This window comes from Polyodon spathula, chromosome 5 (assembly GCF_017654505.1).
Source record: "Polyodon spathula isolate WHYD16114869_AA chromosome 5, ASM1765450v1, whole genome shotgun sequence".
NCBI lineage: Eukaryota > Metazoa > Chordata > Actinopteri > Acipenseriformes > Polyodontidae > Polyodon > Polyodon spathula.
In genome coordinates this window covers 19,872,611-19,897,081 of record NC_054538.1, presented here as the reverse complement: position 1 = coordinate 19,897,081, position 24,471 = coordinate 19,872,611, and the positions used below count along the sequence as shown (strand labels likewise).

At 38.2% G+C, this 24,471-nt stretch overlaps 1 protein-coding gene across 1 annotated transcript; it reads right to left on the bottom strand.

The window, feature by feature from the left end:
* Window positions 1–361: 361 nt before the first annotated feature.
* On the bottom strand, window positions 362–24,010 carry LOC121315689 (zinc finger protein 318-like). Its single transcript, XM_041250001.1, has 10 exons — window positions 23,609–24,010; window positions 17,989–18,122; window positions 16,311–16,950; window positions 11,503–13,293; window positions 11,013–11,112; window positions 7,074–7,378; window positions 5,265–5,456; window positions 4,490–4,574; window positions 3,827–3,945; window positions 362–3,589 (listed from the first exon to the last, which is right to left on the bottom strand). Exons 1-10 carry the CDS (start codon window positions 23,831–23,833, stop codon window positions 2,075–2,077), a joined length of 5,106 nt encoding a protein of 1,701 aa, XP_041105935.1. The 5' UTR covers window positions 23,834–24,010; the 3' UTR covers window positions 362–2,074.
* Between the last annotated feature and the right edge of the window lie 461 nt (window positions 24,011–24,471).

The following is a 24,471-nucleotide window of genomic DNA, read 5'->3' as shown; positions in this document are numbered from 1 at the left end:
AGCATATCTGTACTAATTTAATTCTGAATGCAGCGTACCAAACAGATGATCCTGGTAATTGGTTTAACTGACTGGAACAAGTGGAACAAGTTAGACCGATAATGGGGACTAACCTACAGCTATGGCCAAAAGTTTGGCATCACCCTATAAAATTAACACATTTTGCTTTATAAAGTCGAATGAAACCTGCTAAATAATGTTACGTTAATAATAAATTACATAGCACTTTGTAGTTTTCCATATACTTAACAAAAAAGACAAAAAATTTGACATTTCAAAATTAACAACAAACACTGTACTACTGTTACAGGCTTCTGGTAGACTTCTGCAACATCATTTTGTAGTTTCTTTTGACTACATGATGTTGAATAAAAGATCTAAATTATGTTCATATAGTTTCTTTTAATTATTTCAATTTTAAAAATACAGATGTATAAACCCTTTACTAATCTGATATGTGGAGTTTGGTGGCAGATAAATATATAAAAGGGATCTTTGTACATAAAGAAAGATGCATTTTTATTACATCAAACATATTTAAGTTACAATCCTTTTCATACACATTTAAAACTGGCGGATCATACTGTAGTTGCATTTAAGCTGCTGACACTGCTGCACAGAAAAGTTGAACTGCGTGATAATGGACCATTAGTTTATAGTTAATAAAGAATATTAACTGAAATTGTATTGTGTTAAAATGAAAACAGTGTCAGGAGGTACATGATTAAAACGTTTATTTAAATATAGGGCCTATGTATATTGCACAAGCCTTTACTCTGACGGATCTGACTGCCCGAACATGACGGACAGAAAAAATGTACAGAATAAAGTTTTCAGATGTCATTTTAGAAGAAAAATGCAGCTGTCTCTGCAAAAAAAAAAAAAAAAAAAATGAAGCAATAAATGCTTAGGACAAGCAAGTGTACTAAGTTAATCCACTAGTTACACACATCAAGTGGACTACATTTGGCATGCTGCAATTGACCCAACATGTTTATTTCACCAAAAGCTCTCAAGTTTAATTTTAAAAAGTTGTTGATGAAGCAAACAATTTTAAATCCCATGATATTGCAATATGGTAATTACTATCACTATCATACCAAAATATCAATATTGGTGCCCATCACTACTTAACAGAAAAAGTACACATTTTCATGAACAAGTACAACTTCTGTACAGTACTTTTTCAGAACCGACAGACATACAGTACAAGTTACTTTTACATTTATTTTAAACAAGTGTCAGGAATGGCAATAGTAAGGGCAAATAAACTTATTAAAAAAAAAAAAAAAAGCAGCCTCTGTATGTGTGCCTTTAATAACAAACAATAACTAAATTATTAAATACAACTTGAGCCGAAACATAACTGAAGAAGAGCGGTGAATGTTAAACATATGTCATATTAGTATCAATATACAAACCGTGAAAACAAAAACAGACATTTCATGGATTATTCTCAGTATTATCAGAAATGCTCTCTACGAGACCTGTATCCTTCGCATCTTCATCTTTAGGGTGAGACGAAAGACTTGCAGACTGCTCTTCAGCCTTGTTCTCCAAAACGTTGTCCGAGCTTCAAAAGATTCCAGTGCTGTAAGATGACTGATCTGTCCCTTTTTAGACTGCTGTGCTTCCTGAGAGGAGCTTATATCAGAGGGTCCAGGGGTACCAGTTTCTAAGGCAAATGAGCTAACCACCTTGCCAATATCTTCCAACATCAGGTGACCTGAAATGCTGTGCATCTCCTCTTCTCTATTTATTTCATTTAATTCGGCTCCCAGGCTTGGTGGGCTTAGATCACTGCATTTGTTGATCATCTCCAATGTTAAGTCCTCTACATTTTGTACCTCCTGAGTCTCAGGGACAGTCTCAGGTTTCAGGGATATTTAAATCTGCAGTTTCAAAACAAAAGTCATAAGTATCAAGGTTTAACTCAGGAGTTTCAAAACTGTCAAGATCTGCAGAAATACCACCATCTGTCACGTCTAACTTTAGGGGTTCTGGGTCGTCCCTTGGAGCATTTAACTCAAGTCAAATTTGTAGAAAAGCATGACTTGGGAGATTCTCCTCTGTATTAAAAGGTATGTGGCTCAGTGTTAGAGGACATTAATGTTCTGGTTTCAAGGCTGTCCAAAATTTTCTGGCCACAGATTTCCTTATTCCGGGGTACTGTGGTCAGAGAGAGTGGATCATCAATGTGGATGCCAATACGCAAAGATACGTTATTACTAGAAATACCCTGTACACCAGGACTTTGGATTACTGGAATGGATTCTTGGTTTGTTTTACCAGCATCCACATTACCAGTTTCATCTCCTCCTTTCTGGATAGCCTGCTTCTCATTCTTTTTTTCAACTTCAGAAAAAAGTATCTCAGACTCTTTACTTTTATTCTCCAATTCTGCACTACAAGATATGGGGCTTTCTCCATAATTGGCTTGCATCTCGGTATTTCCAGTGTTCATTTCATTTTTGACATCGGAGGAACCTTTCCCACTGCTACTATAAAACATATACAGATCTTGTGCATTGGCCACAGCCAAGTTTGGTTTGGGTTTCTCACTTTTTTCTGTCATCTCCCCCCAATCCTTATGTAAAGAAGAGGGTTGGACGAGTAGGATCAAGTTTTGTTCACTTGCTGGCACATCAAGTGCTGCAACATCACAATTAAAACTCACTGCCTGCATAACTGGATGAGGAATGGAAGGGGTTTTCTTTTCTGGCACTGGAGATTTTACTGCTGCCTCTGTGTTACTTTTTAGTTCCCCCTCTGGAGTTTTTGCTTCGGTCACCGTGGTGGTGACAGGAGTTTTTACTACCATCACAGGAGGAGTTTTAAGTACAACTTCATCCCCACAAAATGCCTTTGAAGTAAGATCAGGTGTCACAATAACATCCTTTTTTGGAATATTCTGAATAATAGGTAGGGGTTTGCTGGCAGCGGTACCAGCAGGTCTTATAGACAGGAAGGCATTTAAAGGGGCAGGTTTATTAACTGCTGTACTGCTAGCCTTTCTGAGCTGAATCGCTGGGGCAGGCAAGTTAGGACGAATTTTTGCTTGGCTTGCCACGGGAGGGGTAGTACTAAAGGGCACCGACACACTGGTATGGGGAACAACTGTCTCTCCCGAGAGCTTAATCGCAATGGCTTTTGTTTTCCCAAACTGTGCCTTCCCATCCTCCTTTTCTCCAAGCTCTTCCTTTTCGGTTGTCGGTTCTGATACTTTCTCCTCTTCCTTGTCTGATTTCTTCAAGCAGGACTTTCCGAAAGTGGTAGACGCTGCAGAATTCTTTGCTATCTCAGGTATTTTTTTCAGCCTCAGTTGCACCACATGCTTGAAGTTGCTGTCCCCTTTAAGAGGTGTGGGTGCCTTTTCACACAGCTCCACGGGGCTCCCAGGTTCTTCACTTTCCTCCTTTACCATTACCTTTGCTTTCTCCTCTTCCACTTTCTGAACTTTGGGGTCCTCCTCCATTTTCCTTTTCAGCTCTGTCTGCCTTCGCTCTTTATTGTCTATGATTACCGCCAGACCTGCTTGACGGTCCAGATTCCTCCTCTGTTCATGCAGCGGGTTCTCGTCAACGTATTTCTAGAAGGGGGGAAAGTAAAAATCTTGATCACTTTGCTTTTTTATTTTTATTTTTTAGAAAGCTTTGTTTTAAATGAGCAATGTCAAAACCTAAAGTTTATTAAAACATATGCAAACAAAGCTACTGTACCCCAAAAACCTGACACTTGAAAAACAAGTGATTGGTAAAGTAAATCCTATGACGACATTCATTGATCAAGGAAGATAATCAGTATTCTAAGCGTTACCTGTGATTACCTTATATTTTTCATTATGACTACAACTTGAAACATGATCTTCAGCACAGATCTGATCTCCACAAAACTCTTCACATAGCCTGCAGTAAAATCCTATGACAGGAGTCAAAAACTCAGAACCTGTAAAACAGTTTACAAATGTAGTGAGAATCCATAAATGTACTCAATATAATACTATAATTCTAAAAGGTGTCTAAAGTATTAATATAAAACAAATCAGGGTGAAAATCTATGACTGGCATATGCTACACGAGCTTCATTATTGTGTAATATAAATAATACCTTTTAATTTAAAGCATAAAGGCACTAGCAAACAAGATTAACTGACCTGAAGATAAAACATACATGTATGCATAATGAAACATAGTAAGGCTGAATGAACCATAATTTAGCAAACAATATTGCTGAGGCAGAAGCACTTGGATCTTTTAAGACCCAACTTGACAAAGTTCAGAGATCAATCAGCTACTACGAACCTGATAAGCTTAGATGGGCCACCTCTCATTCGTAAACTTTCATACATTCTCATTTATGTTATATTTATATCAAAGGGTCTGCCTGCTTAGCTGACAACAAGTATCCATTGAGGTTCATCTTCAATGAGCGGACTGTAACCTTACTTCGAATAATTAGATTTACTTCAAAGAACAACCAAAAAAAGTACCTTTTGCAGGAACAACGATTTTCTCAGTCGTCTTGTCATTTTTAGAGGTTTTTGAAGCCCAGGGTCTATCATAAGGATCCTGTGTCTATGTGTACAGTAATAACAGCACATGTGCTCGCATTACAACATAAGGGTACAAATTAATTTGAAAAACAATTAAAACACCACAGTAGAAAGTAATCCTGTGAAAGGTAAAAAAACAGGTAATCATTTGTTTCAGAAGTTACCAAGTTTGAAGGTAAAGTGTAACCACTTTTTATGGTGTAATCAAGTAAAAATATACATAACTTCCTGTCGGGTGTATAAACAATTAATAACAAACATATATAATTGTACTGGAGCAATCAAACCTGCAGCAGTTACCTGAAACAAAATCAACTGAGACTATGTAACTTCAATTAATATGGGAGCTGTGTTAAATCTACAAACTTTAAATGTTTTATATATATATATATATATATATATATATATATATATATATATATATATATATATATATATATATACATACACACACACACATATATATATATATAAAACAAGAATTAAAAATTCTGCTTACACATTTAGGCAGAATTTTAATTTTTTTTTTTTTTTTTAAATACACTCAACTGCTGACAGGGATTTGTTTGCTCATCTGTGTGTGTGTGTGTGTGTTGGGGGGGGCGGGATTTGGCTCATGAAACACTTAATTATTTTTCTTGTGGGCAAGTATAAAAAGAAAATGGGTAGCGTAATGATCTGAACGATTAGTTAAAGTGAAAATGTTTCCTACCTTTCTATGAGCTTTGCTGTGCATGTGTGTGAAAAAATCAAACATGGACCCGCACAGCGTGTTGCAGTTTTTGCACCAATGATTCCCTGCATCATAATATTCATATTGATCTGCAGACTTCGGTGGAGGTTGGAAACGATCTGGGCTTTTACTCTTGGGCTTTTCAGGAGCAGACTTCAAAATGGGTGCTTCCTAAACCAAAACAAATACATGGAAACAGTTATATATCTGTTAGATATACTATGTCAGTAAACAGAAAACAATTCCTTCATGGGCATTGGTTTAAGGTTCTTTTGAAGTTAAACTTTCACATGCACTTTTATTTTTCATTCAAAAAAAAAAAAAAAATGCCCAGACATAATCATTACATTTTTGCAAAATGGTCTTACCTTGCATTTTAGCAGGTCTCTGTTCCAGCTGAAGAAGTTACTGATATTTTAATGCGATCTGTGTTTGAATGACGTTTTTATTTTTTCTTGCTTCAGGAAGATAAATATATCCATACCAGAACCATGATTTAACTGGAACTTACTGTATCTAACCATGTAGCGCTCCCTAACCGGCCATATGATATTTAAAATAAACTATTTAGTTTTAACCATTTCATGGCAATGGCTATTAAGTGGTGGATTAATCTTTTTTTTCTGATGCATTTGTTTAGGGGGAAAAAAAAACCAAACAAACCTAAAATGATTTAATGATCCTGAACTTAAAACAGTTTACATTTTGGTCAGTTATATTTGAATGAAGAACTGCAGTTGTATTTGTCAGCAAGGTTAAATCTCTTTGGATTCAGTTATCAAATATTAAGTTTCAATCAAAATGAATCATACAATTCAATAGAAACCAGACACCAGTCAAAATTGGACCCAATTAACACAGTAGTTGTACCAAAACCTTTAGGTGCTAGGAACCAGGTGATGTCAACACCTTATCAATTACCAGATGGTTTCACACAACTCAATTAGCACAAACCTTGGACAACCTTTTCTAACTTAGGTAGTCCAAGAATAGTGCTAACCTGTGAAACCAGGTGTACATATTCACATTTGAAAGACTAGCATGGGATAAAGGACATTAGAGAGGCAGATTTACTATTAAAACACAAGATGTTACAGTATTACGTTGGGACAGTCTATTGGGTACACAATAAACCCTTTCTGCAGACCTAAACTTTAAATAATCATTTTCCACACTTGTTCTCTAAGCAAAGGGTTGTTGTGGGCTGCATCATTTTTGAAAAGAGGAAAAAACACCACCTATTAAAAGGTGCAGTACACACTGTGAACCAAACAGTGGTCTGGGCTGTGAAATTCTGCATTTTATGACTGCCTTATTGAAATGCAATAAAAACTGTCCATTTTGCTTTATGGTTTGTCAGGTGACTGTTGTGCTTGCCACTTGTTTATGTAAACCGTTTTCAGTTCATGATTGCCAGAGGTAAATCTTTGAAATTGTTAAGACAACTCAATAATTTACGCAAGTAAAAAAAACAAAAAACAGTATTGCTAGAACGCAGCGGAATTTGATGCGGGTATTCAAACCGAAAACCTGGACAATACATTTAGTTTATTTTTTAATTTTTTTTTTTTTTTTTTTTTAACTATTATAAATAAACAAACAGAACAGGAATTTTAATAAAAGCATAGAGACATGAATAATATCCATACCCTAATACATAATACAAAAAAAATGGTATTGAAGATAACTTTGCACAAAAATATACATTAATACAAACAAAACAAAATAAAGTGAATGTTACTAGTACCCTACTCGCAAATCTGGCATATCCCATACTAAGAATTCTACCTTAGACAAAGAGGCGTTGGAGCGGAACGTGGGGAAGGGTTTTTCGGGGCTCTTTGGTTTCTCTTTTCTTTTCTCTGGAGGGGTCTCTCTAATATCCTTGGGAATTTTTTTCGGTTTGTCAGAAACGTGCAGGCCCAAGATCTGCGCCACCTTGTCCAGCTCTGCCTGTTTCTTCTCGGCTGCTTCATGCTCCTTACGGATCACAGAGATTTGCTGCATGACTTCCTCTTGAAGCCGGTTCACCTCCACCAGCAAAGGGTCCTTGTGACCGTCCTTCTCCCTGCGCTTCTTACGCAGAAGCTCTCCTTGAAAGACACGATAAAAGCAAGATAGGGAAAATTAGCTCTGGATCGGGTAAATAAAAGTTCAGCACTTTAGCTTAGAGAACAAATCAAAAAGGAAAAAGAATATTGCAACAAAACAAGGTTAACAGAAATTAATAAAGAAGCTTCCAGCAGATTAAAAAAAACAGCTAATGGTCCCCAGGGTGGCTCATCAGGATGTCATACAGCTTGGACGGCCCCAGTTCAAGTCCGGGCCGTGCAAAGAGGCCGAATTTTGCTGGGGACTCCGAAAGGAAGTCACATTGGATCTGACGCTCCTGGGGTGGAGGATGGGAAACCGGAAGGGAATGCTTCTCCTTATCGAGCAACGAACCCTACTGGCCAGACACCAAGCACATTCACAGCGGATAAAAAGCAAGGCTGATCTCTGTTCCCCCAGGATCGATAGCCTGACCACATCTGCTCTGGATTGCTTGGTGTAAAAGCGATTCTGGCTTTAGGCTTGTGAGATCAGAGGACGCTCACATGCCTTCAGAACTTCTGTGCTGTGTGGGGACTCGCTGTGGCGAGGAGAAAAAAACATAATTGGACATTCCAAATTGGGGGAAAATAAATAAAAATAATAATTGGTCACTCAATTAAAAAAAAAAAAGTTAACGTTAAAAGAGTAAGTAACGGGGTTCTGAAAAATATAGCATTTACACTTCCTCACGTGTTGCTGCACCTAAGTGTGCAAGCACTGTCGAGTTACTACAATTGTGGCAGAAAAAACATCACCGAAGCATTTTGGAAAGGAACCGACAACAATAAATTTCAAACAGTATATACAAAACCCCGAAAAAGAACAAACTAAAAAATGATATGAATAAAAACTGAAAAACAGAAGCCCTACTTAAGATCCTTAGCATTACATTGCAGCATGCATACACATAATCCATAACATTAAATGATGTAATGACACCAGATGCTTGTTGTATGTATATAAGTGCTAGCGCCTGTCAAAAAACCTTTTTAAAATGTTTAGATTTTTGGGGGTTTCACAGTGTTATTCAATTTGGCACAAATCTTGGACAATGTTATGAATATTGCCACAATCACTGATGAACTCTGTTTCTTTGCAAGTACTTCCAGCTCCCAGGATTGTATCCTGTTCTCTGTGAAAGGTAAGACACAAATCTTTCAGACAGTAACACATGCTTCTGAAATTTCTACATACCCCTATAGAAGAGACCTTGAAAGTGTAACTTAAAGAAACAGGAGTTCTTTACAAATCAGTGGAGTCTACAAGCAGACAGTACCAATACTATATGCAAGTTTTCAATGCTTTGCTCCATCTCTGATGGCAAAATAAAATCCTAATTCACACAGAATGACAATCTTGAAGCAGAAACACACAAGTGACACACAATGACAGGCTAGCTGTTGATTTAAACACTTCCGCCTCTGTGGGTCTAATATTATGCATTGGTTTCATTTTGTAATCTGGTTATTTCTTTATAGTTGATAAAAAATATGTAGCTCACTGTAGAAAAGTGGACCTTTTGCCTAAATGACAGGTTAACATACATTAAATGTAATTGCAATTCTCAATGCAAAAAAAAAAACCTTATGGCAAGTGTTTAATATTAACCTAAACTCCTTTTTTTCAGTTATTTCTTTATTTTATACTACAGCCATGAGTACTAGCATTGTTTACATTTTATAAATTACATTGCCACTAAGTCTACACTATCTTCTAGTCATGCATCTCAGCTAGATAATTATCATAAATAGAAACAAGTGTATTACAATCTTACATATCTGAATGTATGGTGTGTTTTTGATTAAAAGTGTTTTGATATATTTTTGCAGGATGTTCATACCTCATGGAGATCAACATATTAGGAAGCAGCAGCCAATCTGACACCCTGGCACACAACTGCAAAACCTGGCACTTTAACGTCAGACGATAAATCAATTACTGTCTTAGAAGATACAGCACAGGTGATTGAACCACTACTGGAGTTTACAGATTCTCTCTGTGGAGAAGAACATGTAATTCTATGTGCTTTAAGTCCCCTTTTGCAGCATTTGTATACGGATATTCTGGATGTGAATGCTGAACAAGACCGAGAAATGGTTAAGCAGCTCAAGCGTACCATATCAGAGGACTTAAAAGTCTCGGTACTCAGCTGAAGGCGTGAAACGGTTTTTGAGCGTGTACTTATTTCTGGATCCCCATTCAGACAGGAGTATCTTGAAAGTAAGAATGTTACTCTCACAGCAGTTAAGCAGGAAGCTGTGGAAGTGACTTTAATGGACCTGGTGGATCTTGCCAGGCCCAGGGTAATGAAGAGGCAGTTTCTTTGGATCCTGGAGTTGAGGACAGCTATAGTGAAAGCTTCACCCACACTGCTTGCCTCAAGAAAAAGGGACAACAAGAAGGTCTTAACCTCGCTTCTGAAACAGTCAATAAGAGAAAACCTGAAGTACTTGCAAGAAATCTGTCTGTGTCAGAAACAGTTCAGTGTGAGATTCTCAGCTTCCCTTAAAGTGATATCGAGGTTGATCCACAAGTACCTGTGTTCGCCAGCCATGAGCGTTCCATCTGAAAGGCTGTTCAGAGGATGTGGAGTGATGGTGATGCTGCAACGTAATCGACTCTAGGCTGAAACTGTTCAACAGCTGATATTTTTTAATCGCAATTCGGAACATTGTTTAATAAGTAGCCTTCAAAGTTGAAAAGCTACCAAACAAAACAAATTTGGTTGTATTTGTTTTTTTGTAACCAACCATCATTTAACAACTAATTAAAAATGCTGGTCTTTGAAGATTGTCTATTTTTATTTCTTCTAAACTCAGTGACTTGTAGGGGCAGTTGTCATGTTGCTCAACTATACATAGCTTTAAATTTTATAAATTCCAAGAGATTTTACAAATTTTATTTATTCAGCTGATAATCTGGCATGGATGCCTCCTGTCACTACTCCCAGATCACAAAGGACGATTAAAAAAAACAATACAAAATCTTCCCCAACACTGTCACCTGATACTGTCGCAGGTCTTGTGAGAAAGGTTTGTTTTGATGTGCAACTAAATATGGCCAGATGTGGCAAAGAAGGCCTACGTGACGTTGCTCGAAATCGCTTGCTGCAGCTCCACCTACTGTTTTAGAATGAAAAAATCTAAAAAAAGGGCCTGTTAACCTTCAAAGCTGCAATTTCAATGGCAGTGTTCAATTTAACATCTATAAATAGTGCTTCTTGTTTTTAATCAGTTCACTGTTTATTAAAATAAATATTTATATATATATATATATATATATATATATTTTTTTTTTTTAATACATTTTTGGTTTTATTTTTAAGTTTTAAGGGACTACTTTTTAGGTCAGAGGTAGAAGGATATTTTATTTAATTGTTAATTAAAACATGTTTTCACTTTTTTATTATTCTTTTATTTTTATTTAGTTAGTTGACCCATTTTATAAGTACAATAAGGCACTTCAGGGTGTGGGACATACTCTACATACCCGGTGTATATCCCACATCCTGCTCTGCCTTATTGCTTACGTAGCAACACATGGGGACGTGTAACTATATTTTTTGGAGCCCTGCTACTTACTCTTTAATGGCCTTGGCTGGGTTTTATAGGGTTCATGAAAAATGAACATTACCTTGCTGCTTTCGCAATCTCTCCAGTTCCTTCATGAGGTGGTCCTTTCTTTTCAAACGGACCTCTTTTTCTTTCTTCAATGCCACACTTTCTTCTATAACCTACATGTGCCAGATTGTCAGCCTCAGTGATAAAACTAACTTTTCATCTAACTCCTTGGTCTGAAACCAGAAGCTCAGAGCCAACAAAATGCCAAACTTAGTTTCAAAATATATAAAATGTGAATTAAAAGAAATTCTTTACAACTGACTTGTCTCGTCACAATGGCCATTCAATGCACCAATATTATTCCTGATACTGGTGTCCTGAATTAATGGCAAAAACTAAGTGCAACAGTTTCTGAAGCATACTACAGTAAAATATTAGTTTAAGCCTTCATACATACCATGTCATGCAGTAGGCACACTTTGTTCCCTTTTTAACAAAGATAATGTATGTAGGGATAAAAAATTGTTTACACACCAATTATGACACTGTACAAGGCGGCATACCTTTTGCTTCTCATTGGCCTTATTTTTTTCTTTAGATTCTCTCCGTTGTTTACTTTGCCCCACTAACACAATGCAGTTGGATGAATTATTATTTTCTAGTCTGTCTATCACTGGCACTTGGACAAGAGCAGACTCATCTTTCTTGGGCTTTACTTTTGTCCGACTGAGGGACACAGTTTCGATGACTCGGAGATAGGGCCTAGAAGATGTCACATGTTGCTCTTCGATGGGTGGGTGGCCAGTTGAGTGACCAGACACAACACCTTGTTGGGGCCCTGGTTGAGGCTCCTGTGATGGAGGGGGGTATGCTGGCCAACCTGTGGACATGTAAGGCATGTAATTTCCATACTGATCATAGCCAGACGGAGGAAAGTTTGGTGTGGCTGGTGTAGGTTGGTATTGAGAGTATGGTGGCATACAGTAAGTAGGCGAGGGGGTTAAGGAGACAATAGGTTGGGCAGTCATAGGGAGGACAGAGGCAGATGATACTGGAGCCGGCTTGACATTTTCCCCTAAAACTGGGATTTCCCATCCCTTTTTTTCACCCTGTTTAACACTGTACTCTGATGTGAAGGAGGAAGAAGGATTTTCACCGTGAGAGGCTCGTCTAGTAGGAGCTGGAGAGATGGACTGGTTGTAATTGGACTCAGGAGATTTGGTATGGCTGTTCTGGTTCTCACAGTTTCTGCCTGCTGATACCCTGCGTCCTCCTTCTCCGTCAGAGTAACGAGAAGTCCCTGCTGGAGGTTTCTTCCCGTGCAAGCGCTCCTGAGTCCGTGCAGCCAGCTTGCTGATTTCAGCCACCCCCATATCTAGACCAATTGTTTTTAGCAGGGTTTGAATCTTTTCATACTCCTTGGAATCCTGAGTCTCTTCTCCTTTCACTGGAGAGGTATTCAGGTCTTCTTGGGATATCCCATGTTGACTATGGACTGACACAGGTTGGCTCTGCTGACTGTGCGCATTGTGTGGCTGACTCTCTTGAGGATGATCAGTCCTTGCGTGACTATGCTGATGATGACCAATCTCTGACTTGCTTTCTTGATGCTGTCCAATCCCAGGGTGGCTAAGATGATGGCTCGGAATCCTAGGAACAATCAATTGATGGTGACTAATTCCAAACTGACTCTCTTTCTGATGGACAATACCAGATTGGTTCTGGCGAAGCAAAATCCCAGGCTGGTTTTCTTGATGGCAGCTAGCTGCAGCCTGGACCACCTGATGCTCACCAACAGCAGTCTTGCTGTGTTGCTTGCCGACCGCAGGCTTGCTCTGGTGGTCCATCCCTGGATGGCTCTGCTGACGGTGGACAATTCCAGAATGACCTGGCTGGCTCTGTTGTCGGGCCAGTCCAGCCTGCACCTGAGCCTCTGACCTCTCAACTTCCTCTTCTCCATAGAGGAATTTTTCCTCATCTTCAATATCTGGAGAACGCCTCGGCTTTTCCTGTGGACTGGGGAAATCACCCATCATTCCTAAAATTCTAGAAAAACCGCTGCCATCCTGACTGACCCTCTCGTGTGGCAGGAGGAATTCACCAGCGATCTCCACAGGGTTCTCTGGCTCTGCTTTCCTATAGGATTCCTCATAACGCTCCTCATACGGAAACGAGCCTTCAGTAAGCTTCCCTATTGTCTCTTTGACATAAGTCTCCTCTCTTGCTTCTCTGAGCAGAGAAGAAAATAGCTCAGAATCCATGCCTCTGCTTAGCGTGTTGAGGAAACGCACAGACTCTGTAGATAAATTGCTGCTTTGCTGCACTTCAGGGGGTCCGCTGGAGTAGTCACTGCTCTGTAAATTATATATATAAAAAAAAGAGAAAACAGTTCCAAAACCCAAAAGGATGTACAAACTTTTTGCCTTAGGAGCCAGTGGTTCCTAGGCCCAGAAAAACTGGTTGCCAAATCTAATTACTGGTTGCCACTTCAGGAGCAAGTTGGTTGCTGTCATATTCAACTGCTTAAAATACAACAACTTGCGAAGACACTGAAGTGATACTAAAACAGTAACTTTATGTCTGTACTCAATTGTTTGTTACCTCATTTTACTGGATGGTTAATCTATGCAGCTGATAACTGCAATGAAATCAGCTTGTTCATGGTTTAAATATTCTATAAGAGTTATGTATGGAATTGGTGACCATCCCTTGAATTGATGAATACTGCAGCTCTAATGCTCGGTGTTAGTGAAGTCCTGATTTGACAGAGCGTAACACAGACAGCTCTTATGTAATTGTTTAATTTTCGTTGAAAACAGATTTAAATTGAAGTTAGTTTGTTCTGCTATTTATGATATTAAACACACTATAGCAAGCACGTCATATGTGAGATATTTTCACTGAGTAAACGCTACATCACTGTTTTTCATTATGGTAACATCTTAAATTAGTGTGCCTGCTTCTTTGGCTGAAGAGATATTATCAGCTCATCATCTAACTAGAGAATCTGCTGTGCAATTAATTCATCCTTAAACTCCTGACGGTAAACACTGTAACAAAATCTATTGTATCTGGGATAGTTGCAGCTGCTAATGATTCAACAGAAAAAAAAAAATCTGTTTGTGTTTATTATTTAGGCACCCTACGATTTAACTGACAAAACACAACGTTTGTTTATTGGAGTTCACAAAGAAAACTTTTCAGCTTGGTACGGTAACCTTTTCACTTCCTTTTATTTGCTTAATTGTTGAGCTTTTTGCTGCACTACAGCCCAGGGTTCAAAGTGTCTGTAAAAACCCAGCAGAAAAAAACAGATCCGCCTGTTTTGCAGATTCTACTGTGCCTTTAACAGTAAGGATTGATTGTGCTTCTAGCAGACTAGATCAGTTGCGCATTGCAAAAATCTTGGAACTACATGACAGCTGTGTTATGTCTTGACAAAACAGTTAACCAATCAGAGTGTTGAAGGGGCAGGTTTTCCACGTTAAGCACTTCTAGAGGCTAAAACGTTAAAATGACTGCTAAAAAAAACAGCCAGTTATTTTCAAAGCAAAAATAGTGGCAATGAATGCAGGGTTTTCAAAATAAGCCGACGATCGACACAATCCACCGGTTAATAATATATTTGCGCCAGTTACTTTATTAAAAACATTAAGATTATTTTCGGGTATTATCATTCAGTCCCCCCCCCAAAAAACATATTCCTTTGTACCTAGGTGCTTGTGAGAGATACTGGGAGTTCATTAAGCCTGTATATCAGTTGAACACAGTTAGCTGATAAACAAATGCTTAAGTGCTGGATTATTACACTGCTGTTTCATGCAACAGTTATGATGGTGACCAAAAGTGTGCGAGTACTGGTGTGTAAAAAGAAAGTTAAAATGAACAATTGCATTCCAAAAATGTACAACAGCGAAAAATATGCATGCATTAACAAAATGCCCTGAATACTTAACAAAGAAAACAACTTAAATGAAGCAATAAGTTCAATAATTACAATAAAAAGGAAGTGAAAAGGTTACTGTTTTTGTGAACTCCAATAACCCTGCATTACCTTTCCCCAGTCAAACTGCAGAGTTCCTAAATAAGCACGGTAATTTACCACAATAAAAAACAGAAATGAAAAACGTAGACAATAAAAAAAAGAGCAACCACACAGTCAACAAAAGACAACGCATTATTCAAATTCTTTGCCGTATTTTATATTTAAGGTAAGGAAAGTTTATTTTTCCGTTAAATGTGCTCCCGGCTATAATGATCTGCCACCCGCCTGTACAGAATTCTTGGGGAGAACTCTGCTAATACTATATTTGCGCCGGCTACTTTATTAAAGAAATATTAAGATTAAGTCAATTTTCTGTCATATTATTGTACTATAAGGTGATATAGTACATAATAGCTATACATAAATGCACCATAAAAGTGTATTCCTTTTGTTGAGATATTGTAACAATATGTACCAAGGTGCTTGTGAGAGATATTGGGGGTTAATTTATAGAGGCTGTACGCCTTTAAGAAGAAAGGCATGATGGGATATCAGCTGTTGTTAGCGGACACACAAATGCTTCAGTGCAGCAGTGCTGGATTATTACACTGCGGTTTACATGCAACAGTTATGATGGTGACCAAACGTGTGTGAGCACTGTTGTGTTAAAAACCAAATGGTTAAAATGAACAGTTGCATTCAAAATGCAGAACAGCGAAAAAGAAAATGGACTTGCATTCACAAAATGCCCTGAAAACTTATCATAAAGAAAACAATTTAAATGAAGCAATAAGTGAAGTTAAGTGAAAGGGTTAACGTTTTATATATTTCTTTGTGAACTCCATAACCCTAATGTTATCTTTCCCCAGTCAAATCGTAGAGTGCGTAAATAAGCAAGGTAATTTACCACAATAAAAAACAGTCATGAAAAAGCACAACCAGACAGTCAACGAAAGACAGCACGTTATTCAAATTCTTTGTCGTACTATGTATTTAAGGTAAGGCAAGTTTATTTTTCATTTTTAGTTTTTATGGCATTTTGTTAATGGCACGCGTGCAACATACAAGCCTTAAGTGTATTCACACGTTTGGTCAAGTCACAACTGTTGCATGAAACTGGGGTTACCATATTCTGCCGGTGTTAATACAGCACCTCTCTGCACTTACAAGCATTTGTATGCAGGTTTTTTATACAGCTGACACCATAGCACATTCATAAATACTGACACATGTTTTTAAAGGGAGAGGCAGCATTTTTGTGTTACAACACCAAAAAAAACAGCTGCCAAAACTTTTTTTTTTTTGTCACATTTGCAACCTTTTTAGTTGCCATCAGAGCCCTGTACACAAATTTTATACATAAACAACTTAAGCAGTGTTTCTCACCTGAATGCTGAGGGCAGGATCCATTTCCGGCTCAACGCGCTTCTTAAGAATGGACTTCTTAGGCATTGGTGGAGCTTCATCGAGTCGCTGATGCCTGAACTCAGCAGCCTCCGTCGACCGGACAGGCAGCACAGGGATTCCATAACCTACAGTTCCAGCCATCTCACGCTGAGCAATCTCCCGCTCCAGCCTCTCCAGCTCCTCCTCCTCCTTTCTCTTGCGAGCCTGCACCAGTTCCCGGAAGCCCTCACTGGTGTCATTTTTTAAACTGCTTTTGAGCGGGCTGGCACTGTGGCTCCGGCCCCTATTCTTGTCCCTACTACGACTTCTGCTTCGGCCCCAGCTGTGGCTGCGCACCCTGCTACGGCCACTCTCCATCGTGCGATCGGGCCTACGGGACCTCTCTGAGGAGTAATTCCTGCCCTCAGGCTCCATGTCATACTTGGGTCTCTTGGCTTCCTTGGGCATGTAGTGGAGCTTAAGGAACTTTTCTCTTTCTCGGCTGCTTCCCCCAGGTCCCTCCCCTCGCCGGTGAGGGTAGTGTGGGCTCCCCCCGAGGAAGTCATGGTCTTCCCAGTTGCGCGAAGAAATTTCTCTTTGAGGTAGAGAGTTTCTACTGTAGTCGTCCTCCAGATGATCCCTGAAATAACAAAATTAATTGATTGAATCACGACAAAATGCATACCTGGCACTTTTTATGTAGTAAAAATGCACTGTATAATACACTTTTTTTAAGACACAAGACAAACTACAAAATGCCATTACAGTTCCCATAAAAACATGCAAATGGGAAGAATTTACTTGACTATACATAAACTACTGTTGGGAACAGACCTGGGGTTTATTTGAATTATAATTACAATTACAGCGGCATTGTTTGCTGAAATTACAAGTACAATTATATTTGGTTCATTTACAGTTACAATTATGCAGTAAATATAATTGCAATTATACTAAAAAGCTACACACATTACCATGTTCACTATTTATTCTAAATAACCAAGCAGTAAAATTGCAGGTACAAATACAAAAAACTACTATATAACTTATTTTTTCAAACAAACTAATTGATCAATTACATGGTATACAGTCAGCACTCACATATCCGACCCTATAAAAGTGACATATCTGAATATTTCATATTTGCTTAAAACGTAAAAGAAAATGCAATTTAGGAAAGATTTAACAACACCACCACCAGTTTACAGGATTAAAACAGTATCAAAAGACAGTCTTCCAAATTGCAGAATATAAGGCCCAAATAATGTCACAGTTCACTTGCAAATGAAAATGCACAAAAGCAACTCAACTTTTACATTACTGTGCCTTGTCTCATTCGTTTTGTTTTTGGAGGCAGCGCTGTGTAACTGCAGTGCATAAAGATAATGATTTGCCATGCCAGAAAAAAAATAAAACAACAAGTCAATTGTAGCATTGAAGAGATGGGCTTTGTATCAGAAAATTAGTGAGTCGGAAATCGTGAGTGACAGGTAAGTTTATTCATTTGTTACATATATTTTGCATAGCAGAACACAGCTTGCGTGGTTTATGTGAAGTCTATTAACAGTAGAATTATCTATTTAAGCATTCATCTTAGGACAAAAAAGAACTGTGTAATGTGGGAATAGACCTGATATTATCAACAGAATACTAATTCAAACAATTTTGATATTTGTACCTGTATCTGTGATTGATTGGAGGGTCAACTCTCCGGTGGTCCGGTGAGCCACTATGGCTCCGTTCATTTCCAACAGTGATGATCAAACTGTGATCAAGTGGGATGCTAGAATGAAGTGGAGATGGAGACAGTCTCTGCAAGTAAAACAAACAGCAATTCATTCTCTGCAACAATTGTGTGCCAATATTTTGTTTTTTATATTTCAGTGAGTTTTGTAAAGCTGGGGGTCATATTCATTGTCCCTCACCTCTGGATATGAAAAAAAAAACAATACAAAACAAAATACAAAAAACAAATAGTAAAAAATATTGATGACATTCATTTTTTTGACAGTTAACTAACAATTTGTGCAGCAAAACAGGTGTGTAACAGTACACTAATGTCAGGATTCATGTGTGTAACAGTACACTAATGTCAGGATTCATGTGTGTAACAGTACACTAATGTCACGATACATGTGTGTAACAGTACACTAATGTCATGATTCATGTGATGGCCCTGATGGGCTACTTGTAGACAAAAATTAAAAAGCAGAGAGAGTATGTATTCATACCAACTATAAAACACGTATTCTTCATTAAAGAATCAGCTGGTAAACTCCAGTGAGCTTGCTGTGCTTCTGGTCTTGTATCATGATACAAACCTCCATTATGATACGATATACTATGTAAAGAAAGTATCCCTGTTCAGCAATACACAATGGACCGTTATACCCCTACAGAAAGGTCAAGGATGAAAAGTTTTAACAGGGGACAAGTTTGACCTCATTATACAATAATTTTGGAGAACCACTAAATTAACTTTAGGCATTTCACTATTAGTGTTAACCAGGAGGCTGTGTGGTCTGGTGGTTAAAGAAACCTCAGTTCAAATCCCTGCTTATTCACTGTGTGACTTTGAGGAAGTCACTTAACCTCCTTGTGCTCTGTCTTTCGGGCGAGACGTTGTTGTAAGTGACTCTGCAGCCAATACATAGACAAATGCGTCTGCTAAATAAACAAATAATAATAATAATAATAATAATGAGTCTATGAAACCAGCCAATTGTCATTATAGGGTAACTTCTGTAAAAATTTCTGAGAGATTTCACATGTTCGTGCATTTATTAACATGTTAGAGTGAGTGGGGCTACTCCAACCTTACAGGCTGATTACAGATGCACTTTAATTGCCTGAGACAGCAAACACGCATTACAAGTTGGACCGTCAACAGTGAAGGTTAATGACTTGTCAGAATACCTATAAAGAATGCATTACTGAAAATACTGAAGGGGAAACTGCTAAAAGATGCCACAGGTCTATTCCACCAATGAGCCTAATCAGTCCACTAATAATATGCTGGTTTACTGGTTGAATTGCAAATAGGCACAGTAGATGTTGTTATGGTGTCTGATGTATACCAGACATTTACTTTTATTTGTTAATATATTTAAAAAGTTTTCGTGTGGACAACAGATAGGAGTTGAATTGTCCTGCCTTTGTCTTTTTGGGGGTGGACTATACATGTGTTAATTCAGATAGGGGTGGAACAGCCCCTTTTCGATAATAAATCCCTATCTGTCTTATTTAAAACATGGGGTTATTTGCAACCTTGGTCACTTCTTTAATGTGAATTTTGAATAACATATTTCTTATATGTATCAAGACTTATCCTACCATTTCAAATGGGATGTGAAATAGCCCAAATCACTCTCCCGTGTTTTTAGAAGCTGTAGTGAGACTTTACATGCTGTTTTAAAATGTTTTTTCTTTTTGTGTAATAGAAATGGTATGATAAAATTATGTTATGGAGGCATCGTTGGTATATCACTTAAAAATATCTCAATTTAACTATAACAACATTCACCAGTCAAATAAAAAAAAAAAAATAATAATAAAAATCTAAAGCAAACTCCAAGGCCCTAACTAACAGGAATGCATGTATGTAAATAAGGTGTTTGAGAACACCAAATTCAAATTAGTGTCTGTCAACCTTACCTAATATTTAAATACAATCAGCAGATTGAAAGATAACCTACAGAAAGTGTGCTCTCTCTTACCGGTATAACAGAAGTTAATAGTAAAAAAAAACCTGAAAAATACCAAACTGCAAGTATTCTTGATTTTAGCATTTTGTGCATTTTCTATAGAAGTTTAGCTTCCACATTTTAAATATTGACCTCAGATTTGTCTTTTCTTTTGTATTCTAGAACTGACATATGTACGGATGATACTGTGGTTAGTACGGAGGACGGTACTAAACTAGTACGTAAGTTAGTACCAATTACAATGAACTAAGCAGCTGAAGATAGTCCCCGGCTGCGTACTAAAAATGTTCTCAATTGCAATGAACCCAAAGTAACTGCTTTTGACTCTCTAGGATACTAAAACATGTTACTAAGTTAGTTCAGTGGATATCCCAGTGATTTCAGTAGACCAACGACCTGTGGTATCGTACTAACAAACAAATATGAAAAATCCCAAAATGTATTACCAATTTTTATGAAACTGAACTATTCATATCAAAAAATTCTTCTGGGGACGGGGGACCTGTCAAAACTTTTGCAACAAAAAATAGTTTCATCCTTATTCTACTTAATGTAGGCCTATTTTATAAAATAAATAACAAATAACTTCAGTACAACTTTCAATATAGTCTCAATCATGTCATGATGCTTGTAATTAAACCTTACAGCCGTAATTGTAATGGTGACTAACTGTGCTAAAATATAATAAAGTGCATTCTTAAAGGCGGTGGTTATGTTGAAAAATACGACCCTCCTCTATAAGCTACTTATCGCTAAGATATAGCCATGCAATTTAAAACGTACTCCTTCAATAATGAGATAGATTCCTCTTTGAAATTAAAGTAAGACGATTACCAACGGGCCCTCATTTAAAACAAAGTTGTGCAATTATGCATTCAGATGTATTCAATTGTTTTTAACTAGCAGTTCCCCTTTATAAAGTAGTCTCACTGCCTCCATCTACATAAACACTCAATATCTGTTAGCCACTAAGAGTTCTGTATGCTCGGCGAGTACAATCTGCCCGAGTAATATCCAAGCGTTAACGATGTTTGCCTGACCTGTTTACCACAAAAAATGACCATGAGTTTAAAAGATGGTATCGTTTTTCCAAGAATGGTGCCAGAAAATGGATTCAGATACTGGAACAACAGCTACGAACCAGAGGAAGAGGAGGGCATCCCACTGACCTCACACTACAGGTTTAATTCATACTGCGTTTTTTTGACACTGGATCCTTTTTTTGTTGTGAGAGCGATTTGATAAATGTACATTACAGCACCATTTGTCATACAGTTCAAAAGGTCATGAAATTGATGGTAACGCGACATGAATGCACTGTTGCCATGCCAAACAAAGAGGAGAAGCGGGACAACTACAGAGCATTTTACACCAAAGCAGGAATACCACGAGTTGTTGGAGCTGTTGACTGCACACACATCCGCATTCACTTTCACAGGCAACATAAGGATCCTGCTTACATTAACAGGCATGAGTATACTTCAGTCAGATAGTGTGAGACAATAAACTAAGAATACGCAACGTAGTAGCAAGATGGACAGGCAGCACACACGATGCTCGAATTTTCAACAACAGGCACCTAAAATCTAATTTCGAGGAAGGCTTATATATGGACTCCTCTTTGGTGACAACGGTGACCCTTTACGTAGATATCTTCAGACACCTGTGCAAAATTCTACAACGCCAGCAGAGCTGCAATATAACAGGAGTCATAGAAAAGTGAGAACCCACATCGAAAGAACTTTCGGAATTTTAAAAACGTTTTGCTTGTCTCTCTTTTGGTTTGCGTACCAGTCCTGTAAGAGCCAGCAACATTATTGTTGCATGTGCGGCCCTTCATAACCTTGCTATCGACTGGGATGAACCACCTGTTAGTCCTGCATCTGGTCGGGTACCCACGGGTAACCTGCAAAAGCGGGTCAGATTTGGGTCGGAATGTGAACTTTTTTGCAGTTTGCGTGTCAAAAAACGTTATTTTCAGGTCTGGCTCGGGTCTGAATTTGAATCACCAAAAATGTTTTCTGTCCTTTCAGCGTACTCGTATTAGAAGGTAATGTACTGGTATTTCCTGCACTAAAGCAGGAGATGATTAGAGAGAAATCAGCTGACTATGCAGTGTTCTATGTTTGTATTGCCGCTTGTTTGATACATCACAAGATCCTTTATCATGTCTGCTTTGTGATATTAAAAAAAGGTAGCGCAGGGTTTCTCTCATGTAGTGGATAATAGTTTGGGAGGTAAATCAGAAGTGTGGCATTCTTTTGAAATCATAGTGAATGAAAACAATGACCATGTGACTGGATTTGTTGCTTGTAAAACCTGTCTTGTGAACGACAGCCACAAAACTGGTACATCTCTGTGAAAGCACAGGTGTAGCTCCCTTTCAACTAGTGGCATGAAAGGCATGGACAGGTATTTTATAGTAGATAGTTAATATTTTACACTGTTAAACTATATCCAGACCAACAGAGAAAGTTACCACGCTGTATTGACTATTTTATAAACTCAATCTGCGTATGAATGTGAGTGTGAGAGAGTCAGTCCACACAGGCAGTAGGTAAAAAGCAATAATAATTAAGAAGCTAGGTTTCTTAAAATAAGATTTTGATATTATTAGCTGGAACCAATCACTCTGATTTTCAGCCCCCCTTCAGTTCCTGTTTGGTAGCACAAAAGAGGTTACTCCTGAGCTCAGTACCAAAGCTGAGGATCAGCTACTCCCCAACTTTGTTCTACACATTTTTACGTTGCAATTTGTATAAAGTTATTAAGCAGCTGGGAATGATCATGCGATAGTACCATATAGCTAGCCGCCACTTAGTACGCTGCTCAGTACTACGACTAAATATACAAGTTCGTTGCAATTGACCCAAGGTGTCCTCAGAGTTGGTCAAAAGTAGAAAACGTCTTGTAACCTCCCAGACTTGACCTAGTTTTTTTTATCAACATTACTAATCGGACATTAGAATGAAATGATGTTGTGGCTAGAGAAGTCGCTTTTGTACATAACTTTTAAACAACTCATTTATTTGTACTTTATTTTCCTCAGGCTAGAATAACCATTTTGTTCCTTGAGTGATATGTATTTCCACACATATCTTTATGTTTTGTATTTTCGCTTGTCCTCGATTTTGCCAAGCACAAATCTAACGTTTTAATGAACTGTAGAATCTCAGGACAGATCGTACCAACTTTAATATTTTATTTACTGTAACGGCTGGTATTGTTTTGAGGCAAATGCTGCATCAATTATAACATAACACTGACACGGACAATGCACATGTGACTAAAAAAAGACACAGGACGCAAAACCTGGTCCCGATGTTCTGTGAAAAAAAAAAAAAAACAGTACCTCCGAGAAACTTATCTGGTAGGAAGAAATGAACGGTTCGCACTAGACTAAATTTCACCGATGTAGGTAAAATTCCAAACACAGTGTACTGTTGATTTGTAGTCCCGTTTAAATCCGGCTATATGTGTTTAAACAGTAATAATAAATTCGCACCTTATACTGCTGAAATATCGACAGTGTAAGGACATCCTATTTACACTGTCTGAACAATCAATTTGTGGAGGCCCACAGTACTCGCTCACCGGTCCTCGGTTGCTGCTCCTGCCCGGGGAGAGACACCTCCTCCCAGGAGGAGAGCGTCGGTAGCCATCGTGCTTTCCGCGGTACCCAGAGAAGTGGTGACGCTCCCTGTCCTCCCGCTCGTCCCGGTAATATCCCCCCGGCGGAGGAGAGTGACGAGGTAGGTAATGCCGTGGAAGCCCCTCTCCTCTCTCCTTGCCTCCTCGGTGCGGCCGTCCGCGGAACATTGCGGCCTGCAGGAAAATGAGGCAAAATAATTTTACTTGAAAAACTGTATATGTTTTAATACTTTAATACTTCATAAAATGCCGTTTTGATGGAAATATTGTGTGTTCGTTTGGTAATTATTATTATCTGTTTGACTACACCGACCACTACATGGTCAATCCTACACATCGAAAAAAGGAAAATGGTGTAACTAACAGTGGACAACTAAAACCAACCAGGAGTTGACCAAATGTTTTTTTTTTTCTATATACCTGTTTATTGGTACTGGTTATTTGTGTGTGAAGGGGGAGGCGACCAATTTATGTGGTGATTTTTAGTCCCGTGCGAATCAGACTATATGTGTTTAAACCGTAATAATAAACTCAGACCTTATACCTGATGTTATTCAAAGAGCTCTTAATAGTAAACACAAATATTTACCGATTTACAGGGTGCGTTCACGAAGATCATTCTGTGCAGAATCTGACCAATGTAGCCAATGGGTGCGTTCACGAAGATCATTCTTTGAAGATCATTGGCTAAATTGGTCAGATTCTGCACGGAATATGCGCAGCCTGGCAGTGGCTGGACAGTTGAAATACACACAGAGTTTTAAAAGACGTTGTGCATACAAAGGTCGCAACTAGTTTGAGCTCTA

Excerpts from the sequence above, each read along its gene's own strand:
- LOC121315689 (XM_041250001.1), bottom strand. The coding sequence starts at position 23,833 with ATGTTCCGCGGACGGCCGCACCGAGGAGGCAAGGAGAGAGGAGAGGGG. Across the intron at positions 7,379-11,012 it reads GAGATTGCGAAAGCAGCAAG|GAGAGCTTCTGCGTAAGAAG; the intron begins GTAATGTTCATT and ends GTGTCTTTCAAG. Across the intron at positions 4,575-5,264 it reads ACAGCAAAGCTCATAGAAAG|ACACAGGATCCTTATGATAG; the intron begins GTAGGAAACATT and ends CTGTACACATAG.